Genomic DNA, 24,780 nt, shown 5'->3' with positions numbered 1-24,780 from the left:
CCTCACGAAACTAGACTGGTAAATATACCACTATCACACTGTGAAAGCTGCCAAAACACCCAGTGTTTATAAAATTAGAAACAAGCCATGGATGAGCAGCAACAGTGAAACCAACAGTGCCAAAGTGATCCACATTCAACCAAAATACTCGCTCTAGAAAAAAAACTTGTATAAACAACTTGGAAGAAGGCCATGGCGACAAAGCCTCTCTGGGGACTGGACAGCGCCGCCTAGAGATCCTTCCGCTTGTTTTCATGTACCACCTTTGTTTGGGAGTGCGTGAGGTGGAATATACCCGTCGTACCATGGGATTTCTTCCTCTTTTTTTTCTTTCGCCCACTGTAACAAACGGCATTGTCTGGGGAATATATGCGTATACGATCGATCGGGCTCCATGACGGCTCCGTCAACCTTTCCTTTGCTGAAAAGATCGGTGGTGAAAAGTCGCGTTTGACGCATGCATTTGTACGTGTTGCTCGTCACCTTTTTGGCTTTTGGAATCCAAGCTCTTGGAGGGACTAACTCGCTCCCTTTTCTCGCAAAGTTTAGTTGATATCGTCAGGTACCTTTGGTTTGATTGGCGATGCTCCAAAATCCAACCTAGTAAAACTCACCATGCAAGAACAGTGGCACACCCAAGATTCGCTAAACAAGCCCCATTCTTGGAATGCAACAAAACCTTTGATTAACAAAACGTTTGCTCTCATTTGATTAAGTTCCTGGCGATTTAACAATCCATGCGAATGGAGTGATTACATTCCTGGCGATTTAACAATCCATGCAACTGGAGCATCTTCGCTGGATTTTCGGGAGCATTGAAATTTCAGTTGTTGAGTGATACCATTCTCCAGTTTGGCACTTTCCTCGGGCTTTGTTACCACTGTTGATATCAGTGACACTGTTCCGTCCATAGCCAGTCTAGGCCTCTCCAGTCAGATATAGCAGCTTTGTAATCTATAACTGGCCAAAGAAACTTTTCCAATCGTTAAGATCACTATCGCGTTAAGCTCACTGTCATGTCGAAATGCGGGCTTGGATGTTTAGCCATTGCCAGCGAATTCGCTGCCTTACAGCGACCGCGGATCCTGGGAGCCACGACAAGTGAGAAAGGACTAGAGCAAGGAAAGAAAGAAAAACTTACACAATAACGACACCAAAGTGATTCGCTGTTCATATCAGTATGTCCTCGAAGGGGAGCAACGACAAGCCTGGGCCATGCCGAGCCGCCTCGTTCTTGTCTTACTACGCGTGCCATTCGCCACCAAGACGGAAAGTTCACGAACTCGTCGTCTCATCGTCTCTTAGATACTGGCTGGGAACTGGGCTCAATGCAGATCCAGCACGCCGACAACAGCATAGATCATCGGTTTGCGATCTGTCCCGGTCGATCAAAACTCTTGCAGTGGCCTGCCGGAGGAGCTCAGCTGCGATTCTAGCTTTCCCTGTCAGCGAGAGAGGATGAGTTAAGACAGGCAGAAGGAATATAACGAAGACGTTGATACCTCAACGAGCTGGTCACAAGGTGTCAAGGAGCGCTTTTATCGTTTTTTTCGTTCTCAGGCAGCTCCTCAAGCGCTCTACGAGAAGGCACATGGATAGCAAAAATCTGGTTCTTCAGACGAAGGGGTACGCTGCTCTGCTTCTCGCTGTCCAAACTGTGAAACCAGTCTTGCACGGTTTTCACGTAGTCCAAGCTCAGAACGTCCAGGCCTTGACTGTCGGTGGCATCATCGTCATCTGTCAACCGTGGAGCCCTTTTATCATGAACTGACAGCTCCAACAGGGCAGCTGCCGCAACCAGGCGAGTCGCGAAGGAAAACCTTCCTTGCTCATGGTTCCCATCTTCAAGTATAAAAGCCAAGCTTTGTCTCAGCTTGTCAACACCAGGCATTTCCTGGCCACCTTCCAAGCCTAGCCTGTAATGACACTAAATTAGAACAAGTATGAGTGTTTAGTGATAAATACCTTCCTAGGCTACCAAGGAGATGAGCAACGCCTCCTACTGTCGTTTGTGCAACACCAGGCGCCACAAGGACCCATAATCTCTCTACGATAAGATTGTTGTATGTCCATTCCCATCCCTGAACAACATGTCATTGATGAAACCCGAAAGAAGAAGACACTTACCATGTGAAAGGAGATAAGCTCCAGAGCCTCGACAGCTTCATGAAACTGGATGGGCCAAGCTTCGGTCTCTTCAAAACAGCTCGAGCTTATACGTTGACACTCCATTTCCTTTATGAGATTAAAACCCGGTAAGTTGGAAGTGCAGAGAAGGTCGAGTGTGGCCCGTACAACCTCCTGTACAGTGGCGTCAACCGAAACTTCGAGGTGCTCTAGTAGCTTCCTGTCCTGTAGCTTCCCATCTAAACTGGCAAGCGTACCACATTGTTGCGGAACCACCACCTCCGCAACCAGCTCGGAAGCAACACATCGGATCACTGTATCTGAGAGGAGCTGTTTCGAAACCGAGGCAAGTGAAGCCAAAACGGTGACCAACAGACCGACATCCATCAGGCTCCGGCGTAGAATCTTGTGAGTGATCTTGCGCAAGAGCCGGAAATGGCCAGATATGTTGCATAGAGTTGCGAGGAGCTTACTAGCAGCAGCAACCTCGTCCGCTGTTGCTTTAGCAGCAAAACAATCTAGTCTGTGAACTTCCTTTTCGTCTCTTGTCATTATAGCCATAAAAAACTGAGTTTCGCCGAAGATAAGGAAACTGGAGAGAAGCCTCAGCAGTGTATCGAAGGCCACACGCTTTCCAGTTAAAACTGTAGCAAACAGCAACATATCAGATTCTGGTGTATTTTTTAAAAGGGACGCTACTGACCATTGCAGAGAAAGCTCCCGAACTGGAAAACCACGTTACCATGAAACAGTCTCGTCGTTAGGATGTTGACAATGCTCGAAGTTACTACCAGCAAGGATGACCTGCCAAAGATGTTAGAATCCTGCAGCCCAAGACAAGCATGCTCACCTCAGTGTTATGTTCAAAGCCAGGCCACTGGCTCTCGATTCAAACTCTTGCTTCCATGATTCTGAAGGCTTCAAAAGCCCGTCATCACCCACGAAGCAGCCGGCAACTATCTCCATATCCAAAACGCTCTGGTTCGGGCAATCTTCATTTGATAAAATAGCCCCGCGCACTTCTTTCGCATCAGAAAACCAAATGCGCAGCTCGTCTCGATCATCGAAATTCAGTTGACCCCCACGTTCCTCAACGACAGCTTGAGGAGCTGTAGAAAGCAACCTTGGACTGAGTTGATACCTGGTCACGGTGTCCAAGTCTGCGGCATGTCCAGTGTCCTGTTCGCGGCCTCGAACTATCAAAACTTCTGATTTCCCAGTATTCTGTTGGCAGGCTTCATCCTTGGAAGAGCCTTGGACCTTCCAGACTTCTGCTCTTCCAATATTTTGTTGGCAGCTTTGAACGTTTGGAACTTCTGAAGCATGTCCTGAAACATCCTGAGGTGACGCAGCCGTGCACGGTCGAGTCTCCGAGTTGCTAATCGCAGTTTGTGCCCGCGACGGAACCTCAGGTAAGTTTGGCGAATGCAGATTCTTTTTCGCGTCCAGCCACTTTTCAACGAGAACCTCCATCTCCGAGTCATCATCAATGACGACAGCATCCACCTTCAGTTTCCGCTTTTTCCTGCTCGCCTTTGCTTTCGATGAATGTTTAGAATTGGTTGCCTCAGCTCCACTTCTCTTTCTCTTTTTATGCTGTTTCGCTTGAGGAGACTCACTGTGATTAAGTGCTTGTTGCAACTCACACAGTTTGACCTCCATTCTCGAATGCGCCCGTTTCTCCTTGTGAATTAGGCGGCTGAGTGAGTGCAACAGCTTTTTTGCTGTTTTTCCTGCCCCACCACAATCGTCCTGAACAGTTAAGTCTGACCCATCCTTTGCAGTCTCATAAACCGGGTCTTTGTCCTGCGTGGCTTTGGCAGTATAAGCCTTCGCCTGCTCGTGGTTCTCGTCATGCACAACAAAGCCTGTTTTCTTCGATGCCGACGTCAATGGTTGAAGTATGTCTGCAATTCCGGGTATCACTTGAATGGCGCCGGTTGAAGTGGAAGTATACCGAGAGTTCCGGACCACACTACGATTTAAGTCGGGCCTTTGTTGTTGAGATCTCGGAGGTAGCTTCGATGGAGTTTTCGTAGCGACGGCCTCCGTGGGCTTTGCTGTCTTTACGGCTGTGGCCTGCCGCAACTGGTTCAGTTGATCGACATATTGTGCATTTTGTGTCTCCAACGCTGCCAACCTCGTAGACAGCGCGGCCATTTCCTTTTGAGAAGTGCTGACAGTTCCCTGGAGAGCTTTAAATCCATTTTGAGCCTGCAAGTTTTGTCCACCGGCTTTTGGAAGCGCATTGACCTGTAACACCTGTTCAGTACTTCTACGTAGCACGAGGTTGAAAGGCATACCTTAGCCGTCAGGTTCTTCTCAAGACTTATACATACTCTTTGCGCTGTTTCGCTGGTGGTTACAGCTGCACGAACGCCATCCACGGCCACTCTCACCTGTAAGATTTACTCTTTAAGCGAAAGAAAAGGGAACATAAATCGGTACCTCGTTACGCAAATGCTGCACTTCTTTCCGATCAGCTGCCTGTGTGGCCTCCAGGAAATCTATCCTGGCTATTGCCATGGCTAGTGTTTCCTTCAAAGACCGGCCCTCCTCCTCCAGCACTAGCCGGGCGTTCTTCTCTTTCTCAGCAGCCTGTCTTTCCATTGCAGCACGCTCACGCTCTTTCTCGCAATCTGTCAACAAAAGAATACGACACGAGAGTGAGCTCCTCGACAAAGTCATCCACCATTCCTACCAATTTGAGACTAAGAGTCCCTGTCTCAGGATCATGCACAAAGAAGCAAGACTGGCATTGTAAACACCAGTGTGTTGCCTGCTTCTTTGCGCAATCCCCAATGGCTCGCATCGTTATGAGAGCCTTTACAAGCAAGACTTGGGCCAAAAACGATAGACAGATCCCTATGGAAGGGTTCCGGGGGATTAGATGATCACCACAAGAGCAAAAGACGAAGAAAAAAGTTTGCGAGTAAAGAGATAGAGCCACACACCTCGTCGTAGAGCGTCATTCTCTTGCATAACCTTGTCGGCGGCCTCCAGCTTCTCCTTGAGCATCGATATCGCCTGCCGTAGCTTCTTTCTCCCGGCATCGCTCTTCTCGAGCTTCTCCGCGAGCTGCAGCGATCGATTGACAGACTCGATTTCGATCAAATCGCGAAAGAATCTAGGATATACCTGCTTGCAGCAAGGATTCGGAGCAGCAGCAGTGCCGTTTTCCATCCCCGCGAAGCATCAGTCGCGGAGCCCTAGCATCGCCTCCAGCTCCGCCATCGCCTCGACGAACCCTAAATTAGAATGCCAAAAGAATATTTACTGGAATATCTGGCGATGAATAGAAGTAGAACAGGACGAGAGGGCTAAAGAGAAGAACGCTCTCTCGTCTCAAGAATGTCGAGCCTCGGCGATCTTCCCATCGATTGCATTGCGGCGATCATCGGGCGGACAACGCCGCTGGATGCGTGCCGCCTCGCGTCGGTGAGCCAGGCCTTCTCGGCGGCGGCGAGCTCCGAGCTCGTGTGGCAGGGGCTGCTCCCATCGGATGTGCGCGGCGAGTGCTGCGATTACAGGGATGGATGGAAGAGCTGGAAGGAGCTCCTCCAGGCCCTGGCGGAGGGGATCTTCGTGAGTGGAGGCCGGCAGAAATATTTGCTGCTGCGACGCACCGGCGGGGTGTGTAGGATCCTGTCCGTGGCCGGGATGGGCGTGACCTGGGGCCAGGACGCGAGATTTTGGCGCTGGGAGGACTCGCGGAGTTCTTGCTTTGGCAAGGTAAGAAATCCCTCCTCTCTTTCATTCTTCTTGTTCCATTGCCGCCTTCTTTCTTTCTTTGCATCGAGCGATCGATTGATAGCTCGGCCTCCTGGGCTAGCACTGCCATTCCGATATTTCGATTCTTCGTCTTCCACTTTGAGCTCCATTGCAAAATCTTGCCTTGCCCTCTCCATAGCTCCAAGCAGCTCGATACGAGGATTGCTCGCATTGATGGATGGATTCCATCGCCAGGGGGGGATAAGCTTTGCTTGGAAACGTCTGTTCGTCATATTGCAGTGTTTCTGGGGTCTTTCTCTTGCGTTGCTTAGAGCATCCCTTCACCTAATCTTCTTCTCTACTTAGAAACTTTTCTTTTTCTTTCCTCGCGACAGTGTGTGATTGGCCGATCTAGTTTTTTCTTTCTTTCACGAGAGAGTGATTGATTGATTGATCACGTCGAACTCTTCCTTTTCTTGATCGCAGGTAGCGCACTTACTCGCGGTTTGCCGGCTGGAAGTGTTTGGGAAATGGAAATGCTCGCTAACTCCGGGGAAGTACTCGGCCACTTGGAGGCTCAAGGTAGCAAACCCGCAATTCGGACAGATCCTCTATCTCGCCTGGAAGAAGCCGCTGCTCTTCCGGCTCAAGATCACGCACGGCAAAGTCTTGGAGAAGGAGCTGGACCTGATGAAGCAGGTCCCAGTCACTGGGTTCGAGCAGTGGTTTGAGTTTGAGGTCGGGCAGATCGTCGTGGAGGGCGAGAGATTGATCGCCCAGCCGCTGGAGCTGGAGTTTTGCATCCGGGAAGTGGATTGCAGCTACTGGAAGGGTGGGCTGTATCTAGATTGCTTGACGCTGAGGCCGACGGAGGAGGAGAAAAACTAGCTCCTCTTTCCCGGCTGGATAGAGAGCTTGGATCGAGTGGATGATCCATCGATCATTTCATCAGCGTAAGTTAAGTGTAAGTTATGTTGGTTATGCGAGATAGAAGAAGTGCCTGGATTTTTCTTTGTAGATTGCTTGTAGATACCGTAAACAAAATGAGAACAGAAAAAGATCTGGTCTTGTTCTATGCGGAGAAAATGCTACGAGAGATTGAAACTCTGCCGGGTGTGCGTGTGGGGGTCACATAAGAGAGAAAAGATTCATGGAAAGCTTGACAACACAGAGAGTGAGAATGAAAGAAGGGTCTCTTTCTCGAATCGAGAGGAGCCCACTTGTTCTTGATCGTCTCCTCGGAGACGTTTCTTGCCAAGTCTATCCATTTGGGCGGCAATAATGCATCACGAATCGACAAACCACTGACGAAGAAAGGAAGAACTGACATTGGTTTTCATTTTGGATGTAGGCTTCCAATTCGCTCCATTCGATCGATCAAATGTATGAGGGTGGAGAAGCTGACCGCGGCGCTCAACAATCTCAGCCTCAAGGCCGACACCGCGACCTACGCATCGCTGCTCCGCCAATGCCGCGACTCGCAAGCGCTCATCGAAGGCAAGATGGCGCACACGCACATCACCAAGAACGGGTACGGGAACGACACCTACATCGCCAATCTCTTGATCGAGATGTACGGTGCGTGCCGCCGGCTGGATCTGGCGGGCTCCGTGTTCGACGGCATGATCCACCGCAATGTCTACACCTGGAACATCATGTTTGCAGCAAATGCCCAAAACGGGCATTTTCATCGAGCGAAATGGCTGTTTGACACGATGCCGGAGAGAGACTCTGTCTCGTGGAGTGCAGTCTTACACATGTACGAGCAGAACTTTTGCATGGCCGAAACGCTCCGAGTGTTTCAGATGATCCCTCGGCCGGATGTTGTTGCTTGGACTGTTTTGATTGCAGCATTTGCCAAAAAGGGGCATTTTCTGGAGGCTCAGAGGCTGTTTGACGATCTTGATTGTCCAAACACCGTTACCTGGAACGTGATGATCCAGGCGTACGCACAAAGAGGAGACCTCGACCGCGCAAGCGAGCTCGTCACCCGGATGCCGTCTCCGGATGTGGTATCCTGGACTGCCATCGTAACTGCAAATGCTTACCACGGCAATCTCTCCCGAGCGCGCCGTCTCTTCGATGCAATGCCGCAGCGAAACATCGTTTCCTGGAACGCAATTGTGCAATCACACGCACTCCACGGAGGGATGGAAGAAGCGCACAATCTCTTCGACGAGATGCCAAGGCGGAACGTAGTGTCCTGGACGAGCATGGTTGCATCGTATGCTAAGAACGGGTATTTGTATGACGCGAGGAGCATGTTTGATTTGATGCCGGAGCAGGACACTGCGTCTTGGAACGCAATCTTAGACGCTTACGGCGATTGCGGTGATCTTGCCGAGGCTAAGAAGATCTTCGTTTCCGCCCCGGAGAGAAACGTCGTGTCGTGGACGGCGCTCATCAAAGCATTTGCCGCGAGCTTGGATTCAGAGGACGCTGCGACAGCTCTGCAACTCCCCGCGATCATGGATCTCGAGGGTGTCGCACCGGACGAAGTGACATTCATCGCGGCGATCGATGCGTGCGCCGGGCTCGCAGCGCTGGCCGAGGGGCGGCGATTCCACGCTGCGATCCGGGACGAGGAGCTGGAGGAGCACTTCATAGTCGGGACCTCGATCGTCGGGATGTACGGGAAGTGTGGTCGAGTGGAAGAGGCGCGCGCGGTGTTTGATCGAATGCCCGTGAGGAACGACGCGGCCTGGAACTCGATCATGCTCGCGTATGCGCAGAACGATCGCCCATCCATCTCGATCGAGCTCTTCCTCGCGATGCTGCTGGATGGAACGAAACCGGATGGGATCACCATGGTCACTGTTCTCTTTGCGTGCAGCCACGCCGGTCTGATCGATCCGGCGCGGGTGTTTTTCCTGGCGCTCGCGGCCGGGGAGTTCTCGGGCTTGGATCATCCTTGCCTTGATCACTACGTTTGCATGGTGGATTTGTTCGCTAGAGCTGGAGAGATCAAGCGTGCTTGGGAGGTATTTGGGTGTATGCCGTTCGAGCCGGACGAGTTGGCCTGGACTACAGTGGCGAGCGCCGTCAAGAGGAACGCGGGTGTCAACACGAGCGAGATTTTTCCACCCTCGATCTTCAAGCGAGCTAAGGCACTGAGAACTTCCTGAATGTCTGCTTTAAACATTCGCGGAACTGAAAATCAATGATTTCCTCGATTTTTCCATCTTCAAGCACTTCCTGAAAGTCTGATTCAAACATGAAAACCTCGTTTTGCCTTCATGAACTGCGCGAGTGAGATTTTCCATCCGATCTTGAAGCGAGCTAAGTCCTGAAAGTCCGATTCAAACATCTCAGGCAGAGCTGAAAATATATGATTTCCTTCATGAACCTCGCATGAAACCACGAAGCTAAGAACTTTCAGAGGCAATTCATATTCTTCTGTGTTGAATTCGCGCACTTGCGTTTATTCTCGCTTGAATTCCCAGGTCGCAAGTCCACTCCCGCGGCTTTAAAGTCATTTCTTAAGTCAAGAAATCGCGGCTCTCTTCTGGCGAGCATTAAAGCTTTTGGAGGAAGAACCTAAAGAATTGGTTGCTACATCACAATCGCCATCGTGATTCGTGCAGCTTGGCAGCAAAAACTTCCAATACAATCCACCATACGTTTGAGAAACCTGACAAAGTTTGGAGAGTCTAATCGTGGCATCACAATGTTCTTCCATCAACTTGTGTGTCCTTCCCATCCTCTGGGAAGATTTATTTCATTCATTTCGAGATTCGTGTTAATACAAAGGTGTGTTTGCAAGAAAAATCAATCACATGTTGCACGTGGTAGCCCGCGCGATTCACGTGGTATACCGCGCGGCATAGAGTACGCACCGTGCGGTACCGGCTACGTGGTGCTGATCACCTTGGGCTTGCCGGGCGGTACCACCGGCGTCATGTCCATCGGGTAGCTCCCAAGAACCCTGATGAAGCTCGCGAACTCCTGGAGCTGCCCCAGCGCGTTCTGTGCCCGCGGATCCGCCATGGACGCCTCGAAATCGATGTAGAAGAGGTACTCGAAGTACTTCGCAGTGCCGTGGTTGCTATCATCCACGACGCGCACCGGCCGATTCTTTTGCGGTCGGCTCTCGATCTTGGTGAGATTGATGTTCCGGAGCGCGAAGGCCGAGAGCGCCTTGAACAGCGCCCCGGGCGCCTCCTCCAGCGCGAAGACGATGCTCGTCTTGAATCGCCGATCGGTGCGCGGGATGATGGGCTCGCGCGCCAGCATGAGGAAGCGCGTCATGTTGCCCGGATCGTCCTGGATGCCGCTGGCCAGCACGTCCATGCCGTAAATCTCCGCGGCGCGGGCGCTGGCCACCGCCGCGGTGTCGCGGAGGTTGTTCGCCACGATGTGCTGCGCGGCACCGGCGGTATCGTCCACGGCTTCCCGCGCGGCCTGGAGCCCGAGGTTGGTCAGCGTGTGCTCCACCTGTGCTAGCGCTTGCGGGTGGCTGATCACTCGCCGGATCCCCTCGATCGAGGCGCCGGGGAGGGCCATGAGGCAGTGGTGGACTGGTAGCTGGACCTCGCCCACGATGTGGAGCCGGTGACGCAGGAGGAGATCGTAGTTCCGGTGGATGCTACCGCCGAGGGAGTTCTCGATGGGCAGTACCGCGCGGTCCGCGATCCAGAGCTCCACGGCCTGGAATGTGGCCTCGAATTGCTCGCAGGGGATGGGCTCGCATTCCGGGTAGGCCTTGGATGCCGCCGCCTCGCTGTACGCCCCCGGGACGCCCTGGTACGCGACGCGCAGCGTGGATCCGTGCGACGGCGGCATGGCGAGATCCGCGATGGACAGCGGCTTGGGCAGGATCATCATCATGGACTTGGCGGCGGCGCCGTTTGACGCTGCTAGGATCTGGATGGATCCCTCTTTTAGATCGCCATTGATACCGCTACCGGCGTTCTTGGAGTGTTCGTGCTGTTCCTCGGGCTGGGCGATGGACTGGCTGGAAACAATGGCGCAGTGGCTCTGCCATTGCGCGTGGCGGGAATTCCAGGCGTCGCGGGTGGCGTAGAATTCACCCAGATTGTAGCCTGCCATAGCCGGCTTGAATCGCTTCTTCTTGCTCTGCTGCTGGAGATTGAGGAGATGATCCCTCTGATTGGCGAGATTGGGGCTTTTCTTTTCGATCAGGAGCTTGCAACTGACTGGCGTGGCGGCACTGGCCATACAACTCTTGGGAGCAAACAATCCGATTGATTGAATTGAGATGGAACAAATGAAAAGAAGAAGCCCAAGTGCTGTTAGCACTGAGGGAAAAGAGTTAGGGATGGAGTATATATATCTCGCCCCCGCCTTTTACCTTTTTACCAGGCAGCCGGTCAAAATTGGGGCTCCGGCACCACGGCTTTGACTGTTGCCCTAGACGTGAGCGCGGCGATGCGACACGTGGGGGGAGGGAGGCGAAAGCGCGGGTAGATTTGACTAGTTGGTTTTCCCCAAAATCGTGTGATTTTTGCAATCCCATTGACAAGGTAGCAAGACAGTCAAGTTATACTATACTAAGTTCTTGATGGGCATTGCAAGACCACAAGAACATTGTTTGTGATTCATAGATGCAGATGTTCAAGCACCTAGATGGCTAGATTGGAATAGGCAAGTTTTCTCACAAGAAAATGAAAATAAAAATTAAATGTTATTATATAAATATTTTCCTCCAATTTTATGAGTTGTACAAATTCTTTGGTAGTGTCATTTATTTAGCAAGTGGCAAATAGCATATAACTTCTTTAGTATTTAGCCAAAATATGATGTGTGTTATAAGTATTTCTATTTTTTTTAATCTATATAGAAGTTTTTTTGTTATAGTATTTTTCTTTTCTAAATTTTTTTTTCAAAAAACATTTATGTGCCTATTTATTATCTAAAAAAAATATTATATTGTGAGGGCCAAGTGTATGGCTACAATGCTATATATTAATATTAGTGTAGTGGGATTTTGGTAGCTGTTGAATTGATTTCAATCCAGACCACTTAAACTAAGGTTTTTGGGTTAATTGATATGCACATTTTTTGTATTTCCTTTCTATATTCCATACACTCACATTGGTGGAGGTGAAGGCATCTTTGATTGTTCTTAAGGAGTGCTTGAATTTAGGAATTTAATTTGGATCTAGCTTTTTCCATTTCCTTTCTTTTGTTTTTTCCTTTCAAGATTTTGATTTAGATCTAACTTTTTGGATTGTCTAGATCTCCTTTTCTTTTTAACTTTTTGTCATTTCTCTTCTTTTGCTCTTTTCTTTTCATTCATTTTTATGGCAAATCAACAATCTCCTCCTTTGATTTTGGAGCAGCAGTTGGTATAATTGCTTGAAGCTATTGTAAGCCACAAATTTTTCCTTTCCAATTTGCCAGCTTACCTCGCCTATCCGACCAACTCTGCCTTGGCTTGTGCTAAGTTCCCTCGCCAAGGTTCTCGCCTATGGTACCAGCTCCTACTTGGTTTCAGCTACTTACTGCACGAGCAACGGAGTGTTAGCCATTCATCTATGGATTCCCAAATCTCTCCCAATCCCCCTCCCCAGGTTAGACTGGACTTAAGGTTCGGCTACACTCCCCGCAGGCACAAGCAGCCAAGCACACCAAGCCTCCAGATTCCTAACACCCCTTGGTACCACAAGACTTGATCATGGGACCCTCTAAATCCCAAGCCTTGGGTGCAGCACTTGCTTCGGGACGTCGGGGCGAAACACCGTGGCCTAACGGCCCGGTATGGGTACCTCTACCCCCCCTCTTCCATCCCGAAGGGAAGGCCCAAGCCCCCGGAAGGGCGAGGACCAATGAGCCACAAGGTACTCAAGCGGGGCACCACTCCACCTGAGCCGGGAGCACCGCAGTCGGTTTCCCTTTCGGGAGTGGGAGCTGCTCTTGAGCACTTCCTTGGATGGCCCCTCCAGCACCAGCCAAGTCCATGCTCACTCCCACCCAAGGCCCCTCAGTCCCAGTCCCAACCTCAAGTCGGTTTGGAAGCCCAACTGGAGAGTCCCTTCAAAATTGGTTCCTGGACCTCACTATCCCTACTATACTTTTGGAACCCCCCGCGCCCCCCCCCCCCCCCCCCCCTGGGAGACGCACGCTTTGGGCTTTCACCCCGTGACCCGTATTAGTATTTGGACTTAGTCTCTGGCTCGATCTCGGACCCGATTTCGGATCCGACTTCGGATTCGGTCTCGGACTCGATTTCGGACTCGATCTCGGACCCGATCTCGGACCCGACCTCGGACTCGACCTCGGACTCGGTCTCGGACCCGATTTCGGATCTCGGACTCCGTCTCAAACTCGGTCTCGAACTCGGACTCGAACTCGGTCCCCGAGTCGGTCTCGGACTCGATTCCGGACTCTATCTCGAACTCGGTCCTAGAGTCGGTCTTGGACTCGATCCTCGACTTGGTCCCATCCGATGAACTCTTTGTCATTTCGGTCAAGCTTTTGGGGATCCTTTAGCCTACGACATCTCGGGGAGTCGGTTCCTTACAACTTAGGGATGGCTAACACTCCGTTGCTCGTGCAGTAAGTAGCTGAAACCAAGTAGGAGCTGGTACCATAGACGAGAACCTTGGCGAGGGAACTTAGCACAAGCCAAGGCAGAGTTGGTCGGATAGGCGAGGTAAGCTGGCAAATTGGAAAGGAAAAATTTGTGGCTTACAGCTATGTGCTTATAATTGAATAACCAAATTTAGTTGATGGCAGTGTTCATGGCACGTGGTACAATTCCTTCTGCTCTTGGTGCCAATCCTCGTGTTCAGCCAGAGTTCTTTTGCGGGAATTCTGGGGATAATATGTACCATTAGTTTGATCACTTCATAGTGATTGCCACATATCATTCTTGAAATGATGCTTGATGTTTGCGTGACTTTCCCATGTGTCTCTAAGGGACGGCATTGCAGTGGTACAATGGTTTGAGTGCAGCCACTCGTGGGGATTAGAGTGTTCTCTCGGACGTCTTCAAACGCGCATTTGGACATGCTATCTTTGCCAAGGGCCATTTGAGTTGGTGATGCAATTTAGTGTTCGTTTCCGAAGTCTTTTGCTTCGTTCGGAACCAAATATGTCAGAGCGGATCAAGCTAAGAATGTTGTGACTAGCATTTCGTCAAGATTTTGTCGGATTTATGCATGCACTTACTCCCACCACCCTTAATGATGCTCTTTGCTTGGCACAATGTTATGAGACATCGCCTTTTCCACTTCTCACTGCATGTCTTCAGCTCCACTTCATATGGGTGATGGTTCTGTTCCAATGGAGGTTAATGCTATTGTTGCTCGAGTTCAAGGATAAGAGCGAGGCTGTGATTGTGGTTGTGATGTTCGTTATTAGGCGTATAATGAAATTAGTCACACTTATCGGTGTTATCGGCATTTTCCAGATTGGCAACCACCATTTCTTAGGTGGAAACCTTGGCATCAACAACGTCCTGTTGGTGTTGTTGTAGTGGAAGGTCTGGACATCGAGATGCATTTGGGAAATAACGAGTTGCGCGAATAATAAAAGGACCTTGTTTGAATAAGTTAACGACTCCTCTATCTTTCTTTAGGGAGTATCATCAAAGGGTTCACTTAGCATCAATTCATCCAGTGTTTACTTTCTAAGCTTGTTTTTATAACAAGAGGTCTTATATTATTCTCTTTGTATTGGTTGATACATGTTTGAATTTATCTTCTATTGCTCGACCTATTGCCACATGTTGCCGTTTACACTTGCGTTATACGGTGGAGCCAATTTTTATTCTTTATAGCAATGGCTATATATATGTTATAATCATATTTTGACAATGTTTTAGTTAGTCATATTTTTCATAATATTTTTTTATTGTGCATTGCACATACAAATAGAAAGTTGCTAGAGATATTTCTTAATATATATATTCATGTGCATCCAAATATTTTGGCTGGGATATTAGGTAGTTGTCCTAATATGTTAGGTCCTTTATAATATATAAGCTAAATCACTTATATATGTTGTTTTCTAAGCTCTTGATAAAGGTTGTCTCTACCTAATACTTGTTGATTTCTTCTATGCCACTGTTGTCAACATAAGTGTGTTATTTTTCTACCATATCACTTGTTCATCCTCTCTTTCCATATTTCCTTTTTTGAAAGGGTGACTTGATTAAGCTAGAGATGCTACCAGCAATTTAGAGTTTCTACCATCATTGATTGTGTAATTTGTTAACCAAAGGAGAATGATTTCTTTTCAATTATACTATTGGGTAGAGTGCTCACTCTTTTGAATATATATCCTACTTTGAATTTGGAGTAATCTATAAAAGAATACAAGAAAATTATAACTATTAGTGTTTTTACCAATAAGCTTTATACTTTGTTTCTTGTGTCATATTGATAAGGAAATATGCTGTGCTTCTCAATATTAACACTCACAAATATTAATTGCTAACATTTTAAATTACAATAGAAAAATAAAATCTAAATTTCATTTTAATAAGGATGTCATTCTACAATTACCATTAAAGAAAACATGCCAACATCATACAAGTCAAGAGTCACAATAAGCACTATGGTCTATTGTTGAATCTTCTATTGAATTTGTATAAATAATTCTAAACAGTCATATGACTAAGCATCAAATTATAGGAATTACACACTAAATATGGTAGTGGTTCTTTCAAGTTGTTCATAGATGTGTTCAATGCAAAGATATAGTAGTAAAATCAATTTATCATTTTCTTTATTAGATGAATATAAGTATTTTGTTAACCTTTTATTACTTTTAGAACTCATATTATGATATGATTTACCTTTGGGTTTGCTTATATCAACAGAAGCTCTAAAATAAAGCTTTGGATTTTAGAGCTTTTCTAGTAAGAGTCTCAAAATATAATTGAAAGGGGAAATAATGCATGTTAGTCATCATTTTATTATCACTTAAATACTCACAACAGAATTATAACTTGAAGCTTGGTACCATATTAATATATAATTAATTTATAGATACATATAGCTTATAATGTGAGTGCTCAGGATATAGGAATAGGTATATTAATTGAGGTTTAAACCTTTACTTATATACAAGAATGGATGGACTAAATTTAGTTTCAAATGGATAATCCATATACTATAGTATTATAATTAGTATACATATATATACATACATATATTTACAAACCTTACATCATCCTCCCCTCCGGAAGATGAAAAGATAATAACAATAAATTAGGTGGAACATTTAGAGCTTCTGCTAGGTGATTACAAACTGTCATAAGAATTTAAAGCTTTTACAAAACCATCAACAAAGTTGTTGATAACTATAACTAAATTAAAACCCAAAGCTATGGCATAAATATTAGTCAACTACGAAATCTTGATAAACCAATGCAACTCCATATAGAATTGCTAAATGCTTAAATCAACATCAAAGCCATAACTTTAAATTGAAATTAGGAATTTTGAGAGTTATTATAGTTTGTTTGGCCTCACTACGTCAAAGTTGGATGTTCCATTTGAGTTCATTATGCTCATCCTCACTCCACAATCTATGTCATTTGTCTTTGCTCCACTATTGAATTCACTCATCCTCACTCCATCGTCAGGGCTAAATTCCCATCCATCTTTTTTACCCCCTCCTTCGAAGAAATTTTTTTTTGAAAGTGTCAGGGTAGAAAGAAGAAAACAAGAAAAATTGAGGAAGAAGAAAAAATGGATAAAGAAGTATCAAAAAAGGAATTTGCAGCAATTGGTAATACAGAAATGGGGAAATAAAAAGAATGACAAATGCTCAAAACTTGGAAAATAGAAGATTTCTCATCATAAAATACTTTGGGCACTATAATATAAGCAAAAGATTCACACCACTCAACCTCCTCAACACACAACTTAACACTTGAGATGGGAAAATCAATAATAATCTCTACACTCTCAAAAGAATATATAAATTCCTCAGCATCAACAGTAAAGCAAAGTCTTTTTAATGGTATTCACAAGTGGGGATATACATTCAACCAAAAACTTTAGCCAAAGTGACTCAACCCTTGGAATAAGGAAATATTCAACACCAAAATTGATTAAAGACTTTGCTAATGAAAGAAAAGCAAGATTCTTAACTTCATGCACACATTCAACATCCAAATTAATATGAGGACAAAAATCACTTAACTCAACACTAAACTTAGAATAAGAATTATCAGAATAATAAATGATCGATGTGCTAGGAGAAAAAAACACTATAAATAAGGAAATAATAGGAACATAAAAAGGTGGGTTAAGCTGAAAAACAAAAAAAGGTTGGAAAAGAGCAAAAGGTAAAGAGAAAGGATCAAATGGCAAATTAAAAAATTAACACTTACCCTGCAAAATCTTCACTTCATCTCTAAAGTTATCTCCATAATAATCAAGTTTGTCAAAACAATCTAGAATCCATTTGAGCTCATACACATCATTTTTTTATAAACTTAATCTTTGAACATTCTTCAAAAACTAGACTGCATCATCTATAGCTCACCAATCAATGTCACAATCATGCTCCATATCAACAATAAATGGCAAAACATTGAGAATAGGACAAACTATGTAATCACATCCTACAGAAGTTAGAGATGACAACACACCAAAGATGGATGCAACACTAACATGATCATAGTTTAGAGCATCAAAAGTTTGATCCAATAAAGTAGCATTAGCAGCCTCAAATGACATACTCTTTGATTAATGATGGCATGTATCGTGCATGTGACTTCGAGTATCGAAAGTTACCTGTCGGCTAGTCCTTACGGACACTCTTACCTTACTGCTACGATGGCAGGAGGTCGGTATTGCTGGACCCGTTATCAGTTTCCACCTAAGCTAGTTGAGAAACTGGTCATCACATGTGCACTTAGACCGGAAGGGCACTAAAGAAGGAAATCCTAAGTTGTCATTTAGTCAAGCAGACTTGACACGGTGATGAGAAACTCATGATGTTGGCTTGCACTTGCTAGTGTTAGGAACCCCCGCGATATTGAGATTGGTCCCTCAATATTCGCTAGATGATAGATTACCGTGTCTGCCAAACACCCTCGCTATCATGCCCTTTGTGTTAGTCTCATTTCGGTCCCAAATGCTATTTATGGAAAGTGTCTAGATTTGCTCATTTGGCATATCTACGGAATGTAGAGATCGGCCTGAACACAATGGTGTTCATCCCATGTCCAAATTCACATTCTAAGGACATTCCATATTTAGTAAGTTTCAAGCTTGTCCCAGAGACTAACTCCTGATACTAAGGGAGGCTTGGGGTGAAAGCCCAAAGCGTGTGTTCCTCAAGGGGGGGGGGGGCTATGGGGGGTTCCAAATGTATAGTAGGGATAGTGGGTAGGTCGGGCATGGCCGACCAACCTGAGGCATAGTCTAGCTCCCGCTTGCGTGCATGTCCTTGTTCTGCGTCTGGCTTGGGTCTAAGCCCAAGTTCCATTCCATGCTAGCTGGTGGAGTACCCATGTCCTTGCGTTAGGCCACCGGTATGCAGAAATAGTGCCAGACTCCGTTTGGCTCCGTTTTGCGTGCTGGTCCTGGCAATGGGATGCTGGTTGCTCCAGGACTGTTCCAAGTCGCTCCGGGCCCCTGTCCCTTCGCTCCTTGGGCTGTATGCTTGGGAGTTGCTCCGTGGTTCGGTTCCATCACTCCTTGGCTCCATGTTTGGGAGTTTGGCACCGTTCATTCGTTCAGTGGCCCAAGGCCCTGAACCTCGGGTTCCTGTGGACACGTGGCATGTGACACATGGCATCTGTCACGTGGCACAAAGAGGGTTTAGGTTCCGCTTCGTGGTGTTATCCTATGGTAAATCACCATAGGATAAAGGGTCAAAACCACGTGCGCTACATTTGGTATCAGAGGATGAGTCTCGGTGAGTACTATCCAATGAGATTGGGCAACTAGTCTCGTTGCATACGCAGAGATGAAAACGATGATCCGAGTGGGTACACATTTTGGTGCAAAGACTTCGCATTGGTTCCTTGGGATAGGTTTTGGGTTACCTTGTTGTACCTTATGATGTGAGCTTGCGCTTGGGCTCATAGGATGGTTTGGAGATGTTCCATTTGCACGAGTTTGAGCTTGGGCTCGTGAGTGAGGCGCATTAGCAACTTGAGGTTACACTTTGAGTTGGCAGGATTAATGTAAGCCTATCGATGGTTCCAGTGGTTCCATAAGTTGTTCCATGTACCATGGGTGAAAGCAAACCTCCCTAGGTTTGTTATGAGTGGCAAATAAGCTGGTCCGTAGCTCTTTAGCATGGCACTAGTGGATCCTTCCTAGGCATGATTACAAGTGGATCAATCAAGACTGTAGGGAATAGTCTATTGGTTCAAGTAATCATTGCTGTGCTCTCTCATAAACTTTTCTTGGATTGAATTGAAGGCAGTGCGAAAGCAAGCTTGAGGTTTGGTCAAAGATGAGACCGAAAAGAGAGTCATCGAGGACGGAGGATCAAATACGTAAATCATTTTCTCTTCTTGGAGAGATGATTTGCAACGAGGTGTGACTCATTGCTCGTGTTCACATTATGCAATCAAGAGTCCCTACCTTGATGCATGTTGGAGATGGTGGTCTTACAAGTGGTGAGTTATGGGATGGATAGTGGTGAAACACTAAACCATTTTGTCTAGGCTTGCTATTGGAAGATTTGGGTTGCAATGCTCAATTCTTTTCCGGGGAACCTTGTTATTGCTCCTTAAGTAGCTTGGTGTTGGAATAGTTTTGAGATTGGTCGGAAAGAGAGTGGCATAAGCTTGTCTGTGTTGTGAACAAAAGTTAGTGGTGTTGGGTGTCGTAAATCTCTATTGGTGGAGTGTGGCATTTATGTTGCATTTTGTCGAATCGAGTTGGCATTTGATACTCACATAACCATTTGAAGTAATGACATAAGCTTTGCTCATTGCGTTACTCAATTGATGATCAAGTCATTGTGATTTATATCATATCCATGTGATAATGAGCAATGTGTTTACGAAGTTGCTTGGGTAAATGATGATTAACCCCAAAGTGGTTGATGGAGAAGCTAGTCTACTTGCACGAAGTAGCATTGTAGTAGCTTTGACTGGATTCTCAATGGTGGTCCATTATGCTAAGCTTAAGTAGGTACCTTGTTTCCTAAAGTTTGCCCATTAAGATGTTGGAAAAGGGTTATAGCATTCATTTGCTATGGCTTGTTGGTGATCCGTTAACACTTGGAGTAGATTGTTGGATGGAGAAGATGTGTAGTTGGGGCATTGACATCACTAGCACTTGTGTTAGTGGAAGTGGCATTATTGATTCGAGTGATGAGGAATTTTCCTTAGAGCTTGATTTTCCATGTTATTTTTCTTGTTAGTGTTTTGGCTTCACATTGGATCTCGACGGTGGTTGAAGAAGAGTGTTAGTGCAATGTGGATATCCGATGATGTGGTCTTTGTGATCAAGCCTTGGATGCTCATTTTGCACTTTGCGGATGTCGGTGTTGGATATCGGAAAAATGGGCAAAGATGTTCAATGCTTAAGCATATTATGGGTCATGAGAATTTGTGTTGAGGTGAATCTATGTGAAGTTGTTAGTAGGAGGAAGTTGGTTGAGTCTTGAAAGTTTGCATTCCTGGACTAAGAGTTATTCTTTCCCTAGGATGGAAAATTTTCCACAAATTTTCTTAGACTTTTCCAATGGCTGATCTGTTGGTCACTTTGCTCGAAAACCATTCTGTTTTCGTAAGCCAGTACAAACTATTGAAGGGGTTGGAGTTGGCTTCGGTTGGCTTAAACCTTAGTAAGTAGTTTGTATGATGCGACCCGAAAGGGATGCTGACTTTTGGGGCTAAGGCAATTGAGTTGGATAGAGTCTGGGGTTAGTGTAGAAAAGTGGTCGTTGCACTTTTCTAAGAAGGGTGACTCTTGTGCCTTTCTTTTGTAGCATTATGCTCGGTGGCAGGTTCCACCTTACATTTTGCTAAGACTCTATGAGAGTCGTGAGCTCTCACTGATCTTGACTTAGTCTTGGTAGCCCTGTGCCTTGGCTAAGGATGGTGATGTCCAACTTAGTTGTTTGAGGTTAAGATGTTGGTACCCGTATTATAGCTTTGTCTATGAGGAGGTTGTGTACCAATATGAGTCCATCTCATGGTCTTCACTTTAGTTTCGACTGAGTGTTGATCATGCATAGCTAGCCTCTTCAAGGCATGCTCAGAGGTATTGGCTAAATGTTTTAGTGAGCTTATTGCGGTTGAGTTGGATTCGAGTGGTCATTTAGTTTGTGCTTGTCTATGAACTTTTATCTCGTACCTGGGGTATTATGTTCATGTTGGACAAGTATGTAACTCGATGACATGAGTTAGTGTTCGGGTCTTGTGAAGGCAAGTTAAAGGGCGATTGTTAGTTGCTTTGCGACTAGTGATTACTTGTAGACTTTGTCAAAAAGACTGTTGATACTTTCTTTGCTCGATGATGATTTAGCAGTGATGGGCTTGCTTTACCGGATGGTGTTGCGGAGGATCGTATCGTTAGACTTACATGGGTTTTCCATGTTGGCATATCGACTCTATCTTTGTTGATATCATTTGGTTACATTTAGTCCGTAGTGTTGGATTTCATTGAGTCTTGGACGTGGTGAATCACTCCTTGATGACGTGTTATCCGTAACTGAGTTTTGTTGGAGGATTGGTCTCGGATACTGACTAAAGTATCTTCGACTTTGGTTAGCTTGGTTGCTGGAAAGCTCCGAGTGGTGATTCACTCTTGCTTCCTTCTAGCTTTGTCCTGGTGTTGATGGCATTGAAGTGAGGCCTTGTCATTGATATTGTTGATATTGAGACTTGAGTGAAATGAGATGTCTCTCTGTAGGATTGATATTGAGTTTCATTAGTTCTGATAAAAATAGTGTTGATGATTTGGCTTTAGCTTTGTGTCGTTGGCATTCATGCATTTGCTAGTTAGCAACTGTGTTGACATTCAAATGAACTGAGTGGCAAGTTAAGTTAGTTGTGTTCTAGATGAGATTGTTTAGTAGGGGTTGAGCTTTAGCTTTTCCTTGAAAAATGATTCAGTCGTGGACTATGCTAACTCTACAAGTGGGAGAGTTAGTGATCAATATTGGAATATTTTGAATCCTTATAGGATTTTAGTTGAAATATATCCATCATTGATGATTCTTCTTGTACTTGCTATGAAGTGAGTTACGTCTTGCTATAGATGGATTCATGGAGGATCGTTTGATGATCACTTGTTAAACATAGCTTCGTTATGCTTAACTTTTGGATTGATGCAGAAATGCTCTTCATTAGCTTTGGCATTATGAAATTTGGCTTATGGATGTGTTGAGGAAGATATTGTGGGTTGCACCATGATTTCTTTTTTAGTATTGAAGTTAGCTTCTATGAGACTCGTGATCATTATTAGGCAAGACTTAGTTATAGGCTTCTTCGAGCTTTTGGTTCTTGAGTTTTGTGCTCATTGTTCCATTTGTTAAAAGTTGTTGGGGAAGGCATTTTGGCTCATTAGCTTCGATGTTGAAGTTGGTTTTTGCATCTGGCAATCATTGGTGATGATTGACTATCATCTAGGGTAGTTAATTGTCCTTATCACAAGTTTTGCTTGATTATTGTTGGTTTGGAATTATTTGCTATTCTTTGGGATGGTAGATTCTTTCTTCAACGATGATTATACATCACTACATTGATGGGCTGATTGACGATCTTTCATGATAGTTAGTTGTTCTCTTTGATGGCTTTTGGCTTTTGGCAATACCACATGTTCTTTGTGGTTTGCTCTGGATTGGTCTCTTGGGTTTGAGACGTCAGTAGGATGTTGCTGACACTTGCTTAGGCAACTTGAGTTCCTTGGTATTGTTGGCTGGGATCTATTCAGATTGGCTTTTGTGATAGTTGGCAGGAATGAGTGTTTGTTGGTCTTACCACATTCATTTTCTTCTGTTGATTGTTGCTCGAGTTAGTTTTGATAGATTTGGATGTTATTTCCTTTAGGTGATACATTCGCGAGCATTATGCTTGTTAGTCAATGATACTTTGTGTTCTTTGAGTTCTCTCTAGTAAGTTGTTGGCTTACTGTCTACTATCTTTGATAGTTAAGTTTCATCATTGAGTTTCCTTGATGATATACTAGCTATTGAATTTTGTTGGATGGTCATTCCTGTGTTTGCCAAATTATGATGATCTGTTGGTGGTTCCTATCTACAATACTACTGGTTTATCGGATGATAACTTGCTTAGAATACTTTTGTGTTCTACTCTAAGATATAATCACTAGTAATTAAGCTTCTCAGATATCATTGTCTCTGACTTTGATATTGTCCATCCATTGATCTTTGCGTTTGGGCCAGTATAGGCAGACTGGCTTCAGCACTTCGTGTGCATGGTGAAATCTCTAGTCATGGGGTAGCTACTGTCGACTGGTCACATAACCCGCCTCTCTGTCGATGTTCCTTATTCTGTGCAAGGGCGTGACCGTGTAAACAACTCTACCTGCCTGTTTACAGTAGTCTATCTAAACCTTACCGACGGGTTTGGTTTCTTTGCTTAGGAGGGTTGGGGCCTCTGGCTTCTCTCTCTATGTCCCTGCGGGCAGGGGCATATCACACTTTTGTAAGCTGGGTGACTCCCAGAGCAGCAAGGGTGGCTGACTCCGTTGGTCATTTCCTTGTCGGCGACGGCCGGAAGGTGTCTGAGCTGGTAGCGCATCCGCGTTAGACAAAGAGGTTACCCCCTAACTCATTTAAGTTGGTGCATTTCTCACATAGTGTGAGTACCGTGAACTTTTTATGGCGTTGTTTCCTTGGCGGTATTCTAGACTCGAGTATGCATCGACAAGGACGTCGATCTTCCCAAGGGGGGGAGAGTGTCGCGCATGTGACTTCGAGTATCGAAAGTTACCTGTCGGCTAGCCCTTACGGACACTCTTACCTTACTGCCACGATGGCAGGAGGTCGGTATTGCTGGACCCGTTATCAGTTTCCACCTAAGCTAGTTGAGAAACTGGTCATCACATGTGCACTTAGACCGGAAGGGCACTAAAGAAGGAAATCCTAAGTTGTCATTTAGTCAAGCAGACTTGACACGGTGATGAGAAACTCATGATGTTGGCTTCCACTTGCTAGTGTTAGGAACCCCCGCGATATTGAGATTGGTCCCTCAATATTCGCTAGATGATAGATTACCGTGTCTGCCAAATACCCTCGCTATCATGCCCTTTGTGTTAGTCTCATTTCGGTCCCAAATGCTATTTATGGAAAGTGTCTAGATTTGCTCATTTGGCATATCTACGGAATGTAGAGATCGGCCTGAACACAATGGTGTTCATCCCATGTCCAAATTCACATTCTAAGGACATTCCATATTTAGTAAGTTTCAAGCTTGTCCCAGAGACTAACTCCTGATACTAAGGGAGGCTTGGGGTGAAAGCCCAAAGCGTGTGTTCCTCAAAGGGGGGGGGGCTATGGGGGGTTCCAAATGTATAGTAGGGATAGTGGGTAGGTCGGGCATGGCCGACCAACCTGAGGCATAGTCTAGCTCCCGCTTGCGTGCCTGTCCTTGTTCTGCGTTTGACTTGGGTCTAAGCCCAAGTTCCATTCCATGCTAGCTGGTGGAGTACCCATGTCCTCGCGTTAGGCCACCGGTATGCAGAAATAGTGCCAGACTCCGTTTGGCTCCGTTTTGCGTGCTGGTCCTGGCAATGGGATGCTGGTTGCTCCAGGACTGTTCCAAGTCGCTCCGGGCCCCTGTCCCTTCGCTCCTTGGGCTGTATGCTTGGGAGTTGCTCCGTGGTTCGGTTCCATCACTCCTTGGCTCCATGTTTGGGAGTTTGGCACCGTTCATTCGTTCAGTGGCCCAAGGCCCTGAACCTCGGGTTCCTGTGGACACGTGGCATGTGACACGTGGCATCTGTCACGTGGCACAAAGAGGGTTTAGGTTCCGCTTCGTGGTGTTATCCTATGGTAAATCACCATAGGATAAAGGGTCAAAACCAC

The 24,780-nt window shown here is 46.0% G+C and overlaps 4 protein-coding genes across 6 annotated transcripts; 2 read left to right on the top strand and 2 right to left on the bottom strand.

Moving 5' to 3' along the window:
- Positions 1–680: 680 nt before the first annotated feature.
- LOC9629485 lies at positions 681–5,381 on the bottom strand. 3 transcript variants are annotated; one of them, XM_024662799.1, is made up of 12 exons: positions 5,266–5,381; positions 5,082–5,205; positions 4,576–4,766; positions 4,431–4,526; positions 2,978–4,380; positions 2,831–2,931; positions 2,128–2,771; positions 1,966–2,081; positions 1,503–1,916; positions 1,142–1,442; positions 1,013–1,085; positions 681–973 (listed from the first exon to the last, which is right to left on the bottom strand). In XM_024662799.1, exons 1-9 carry the CDS (start codon positions 5,308–5,310, stop codon positions 1,526–1,528), a joined length of 3,111 nt encoding a protein of 1,036 aa, XP_024518567.1. In that variant the 5' UTR covers positions 5,311–5,381; the 3' UTR covers positions 681–973; positions 1,013–1,085; positions 1,142–1,442; positions 1,503–1,525. The 3 variants fall into 3 exon arrangements, with proteins under 3 accessions (XP_024518567.1, XP_024518566.1, XP_024518568.1); XM_024662798.1 differs by having other exon boundaries at positions 681–1,085; XM_024662800.1 differs by lacking the exon at positions 5,266–5,381 and adding an exon at positions 4,829–4,992 and having other exon boundaries at positions 681–1,085; positions 5,082–5,198.
- Positions 5,382–5,384: 3 nt separating this feature from the next.
- LOC9628909 (F-box protein PP2-A15) lies at positions 5,385–6,945 on the top strand. The gene is made up of 2 exons (XM_002989034.2): positions 5,385–5,859; positions 6,325–6,945. Exons 1-2 carry the CDS (start codon positions 5,479–5,481, stop codon positions 6,724–6,726), a joined length of 783 nt encoding a protein of 260 aa, XP_002989080.1. The 5' UTR covers positions 5,385–5,478; the 3' UTR covers positions 6,727–6,945.
- Positions 6,946–7,223: 278 nt separating this feature from the next.
- On the top strand, positions 7,224–8,963 carry LOC112341884 (pentatricopeptide repeat-containing protein At4g02750-like). The gene has a single exon (XM_024662830.1). The coding sequence runs from the start codon at positions 7,224–7,226 to the stop codon at positions 8,961–8,963; it is 1,740 nt and encodes a 579-aa protein (XP_024518598.1).
- A 558-nt stretch (positions 8,964–9,521) lies between these two features.
- LOC9628908 (arogenate dehydratase/prephenate dehydratase 6, chloroplastic) lies at positions 9,522–11,337 on the bottom strand. Its single transcript, XM_002988974.2, has one exon. The coding sequence runs from the start codon at positions 11,014–11,016 to the stop codon at positions 9,688–9,690; it is 1,329 nt and encodes a 442-aa protein (XP_002989020.2). The 5' UTR covers positions 11,017–11,337; the 3' UTR covers positions 9,522–9,687.
- Positions 11,338–24,780: the final 13,443 nt, after the last annotated feature.

The sequence above is a fragment of the Selaginella moellendorffii genome, unplaced genomic scaffold (genome assembly GCF_000143415.4).
Source record: "Selaginella moellendorffii unplaced genomic scaffold, v1.0 SELMOscaffold_93, whole genome shotgun sequence".
Taxonomy (NCBI): domain Eukaryota; kingdom Viridiplantae; phylum Streptophyta; class Lycopodiopsida; order Selaginellales; family Selaginellaceae; genus Selaginella; species Selaginella moellendorffii.
This window is presented reverse-complemented; position numbering and strand designations above follow the sequence as displayed.

Coding starts and splice junctions, on each gene's coding strand:
- LOC112341884 (XM_024662830.1), top strand. CDS start 7,224: ATGAGGGTGGAGAAGCTGACCGCGGCGCTCAACAATCTCAGCCTCAAG.
- LOC9628909 (XM_002989034.2), top strand. CDS start 5,479: ATGTCGAGCCTCGGCGATCTTCCCATCGATTGCATTGCGGCGATCATC. Junction 5,860..6,324: donor GGAGTTCTTGCTTTGGCAAG/GTAAGAAATCCC, acceptor TCTTGATCGCAG/GTAGCGCACTTACTCGCGGT.
- LOC9629485 (XM_024662798.1), bottom strand. CDS start 5,310: ATGGAAAACGGCACTGCTGCTGCTCCGAATCCTTGCTGCAAGCAG. Junction 4,527..4,575: donor TGCAGCATTTGCGTAACGAG/GTACCGATTTAT, acceptor TAAATCTTACAG/GTGAGAGTGGCCGTGGATGG. Junction 2,772..2,830: donor CGGGAGCTTTCTCTGCAATG/GTCAGTAGCGTC, acceptor TGTTTGCTACAG/TTTTAACTGGAAAGCGTGTG.
- LOC9628908 (XM_002988974.2), bottom strand. CDS start 11,016: ATGGCCAGTGCCGCCACGCCAGTCAGTTGCAAGCTCCTGATCGAAAAG.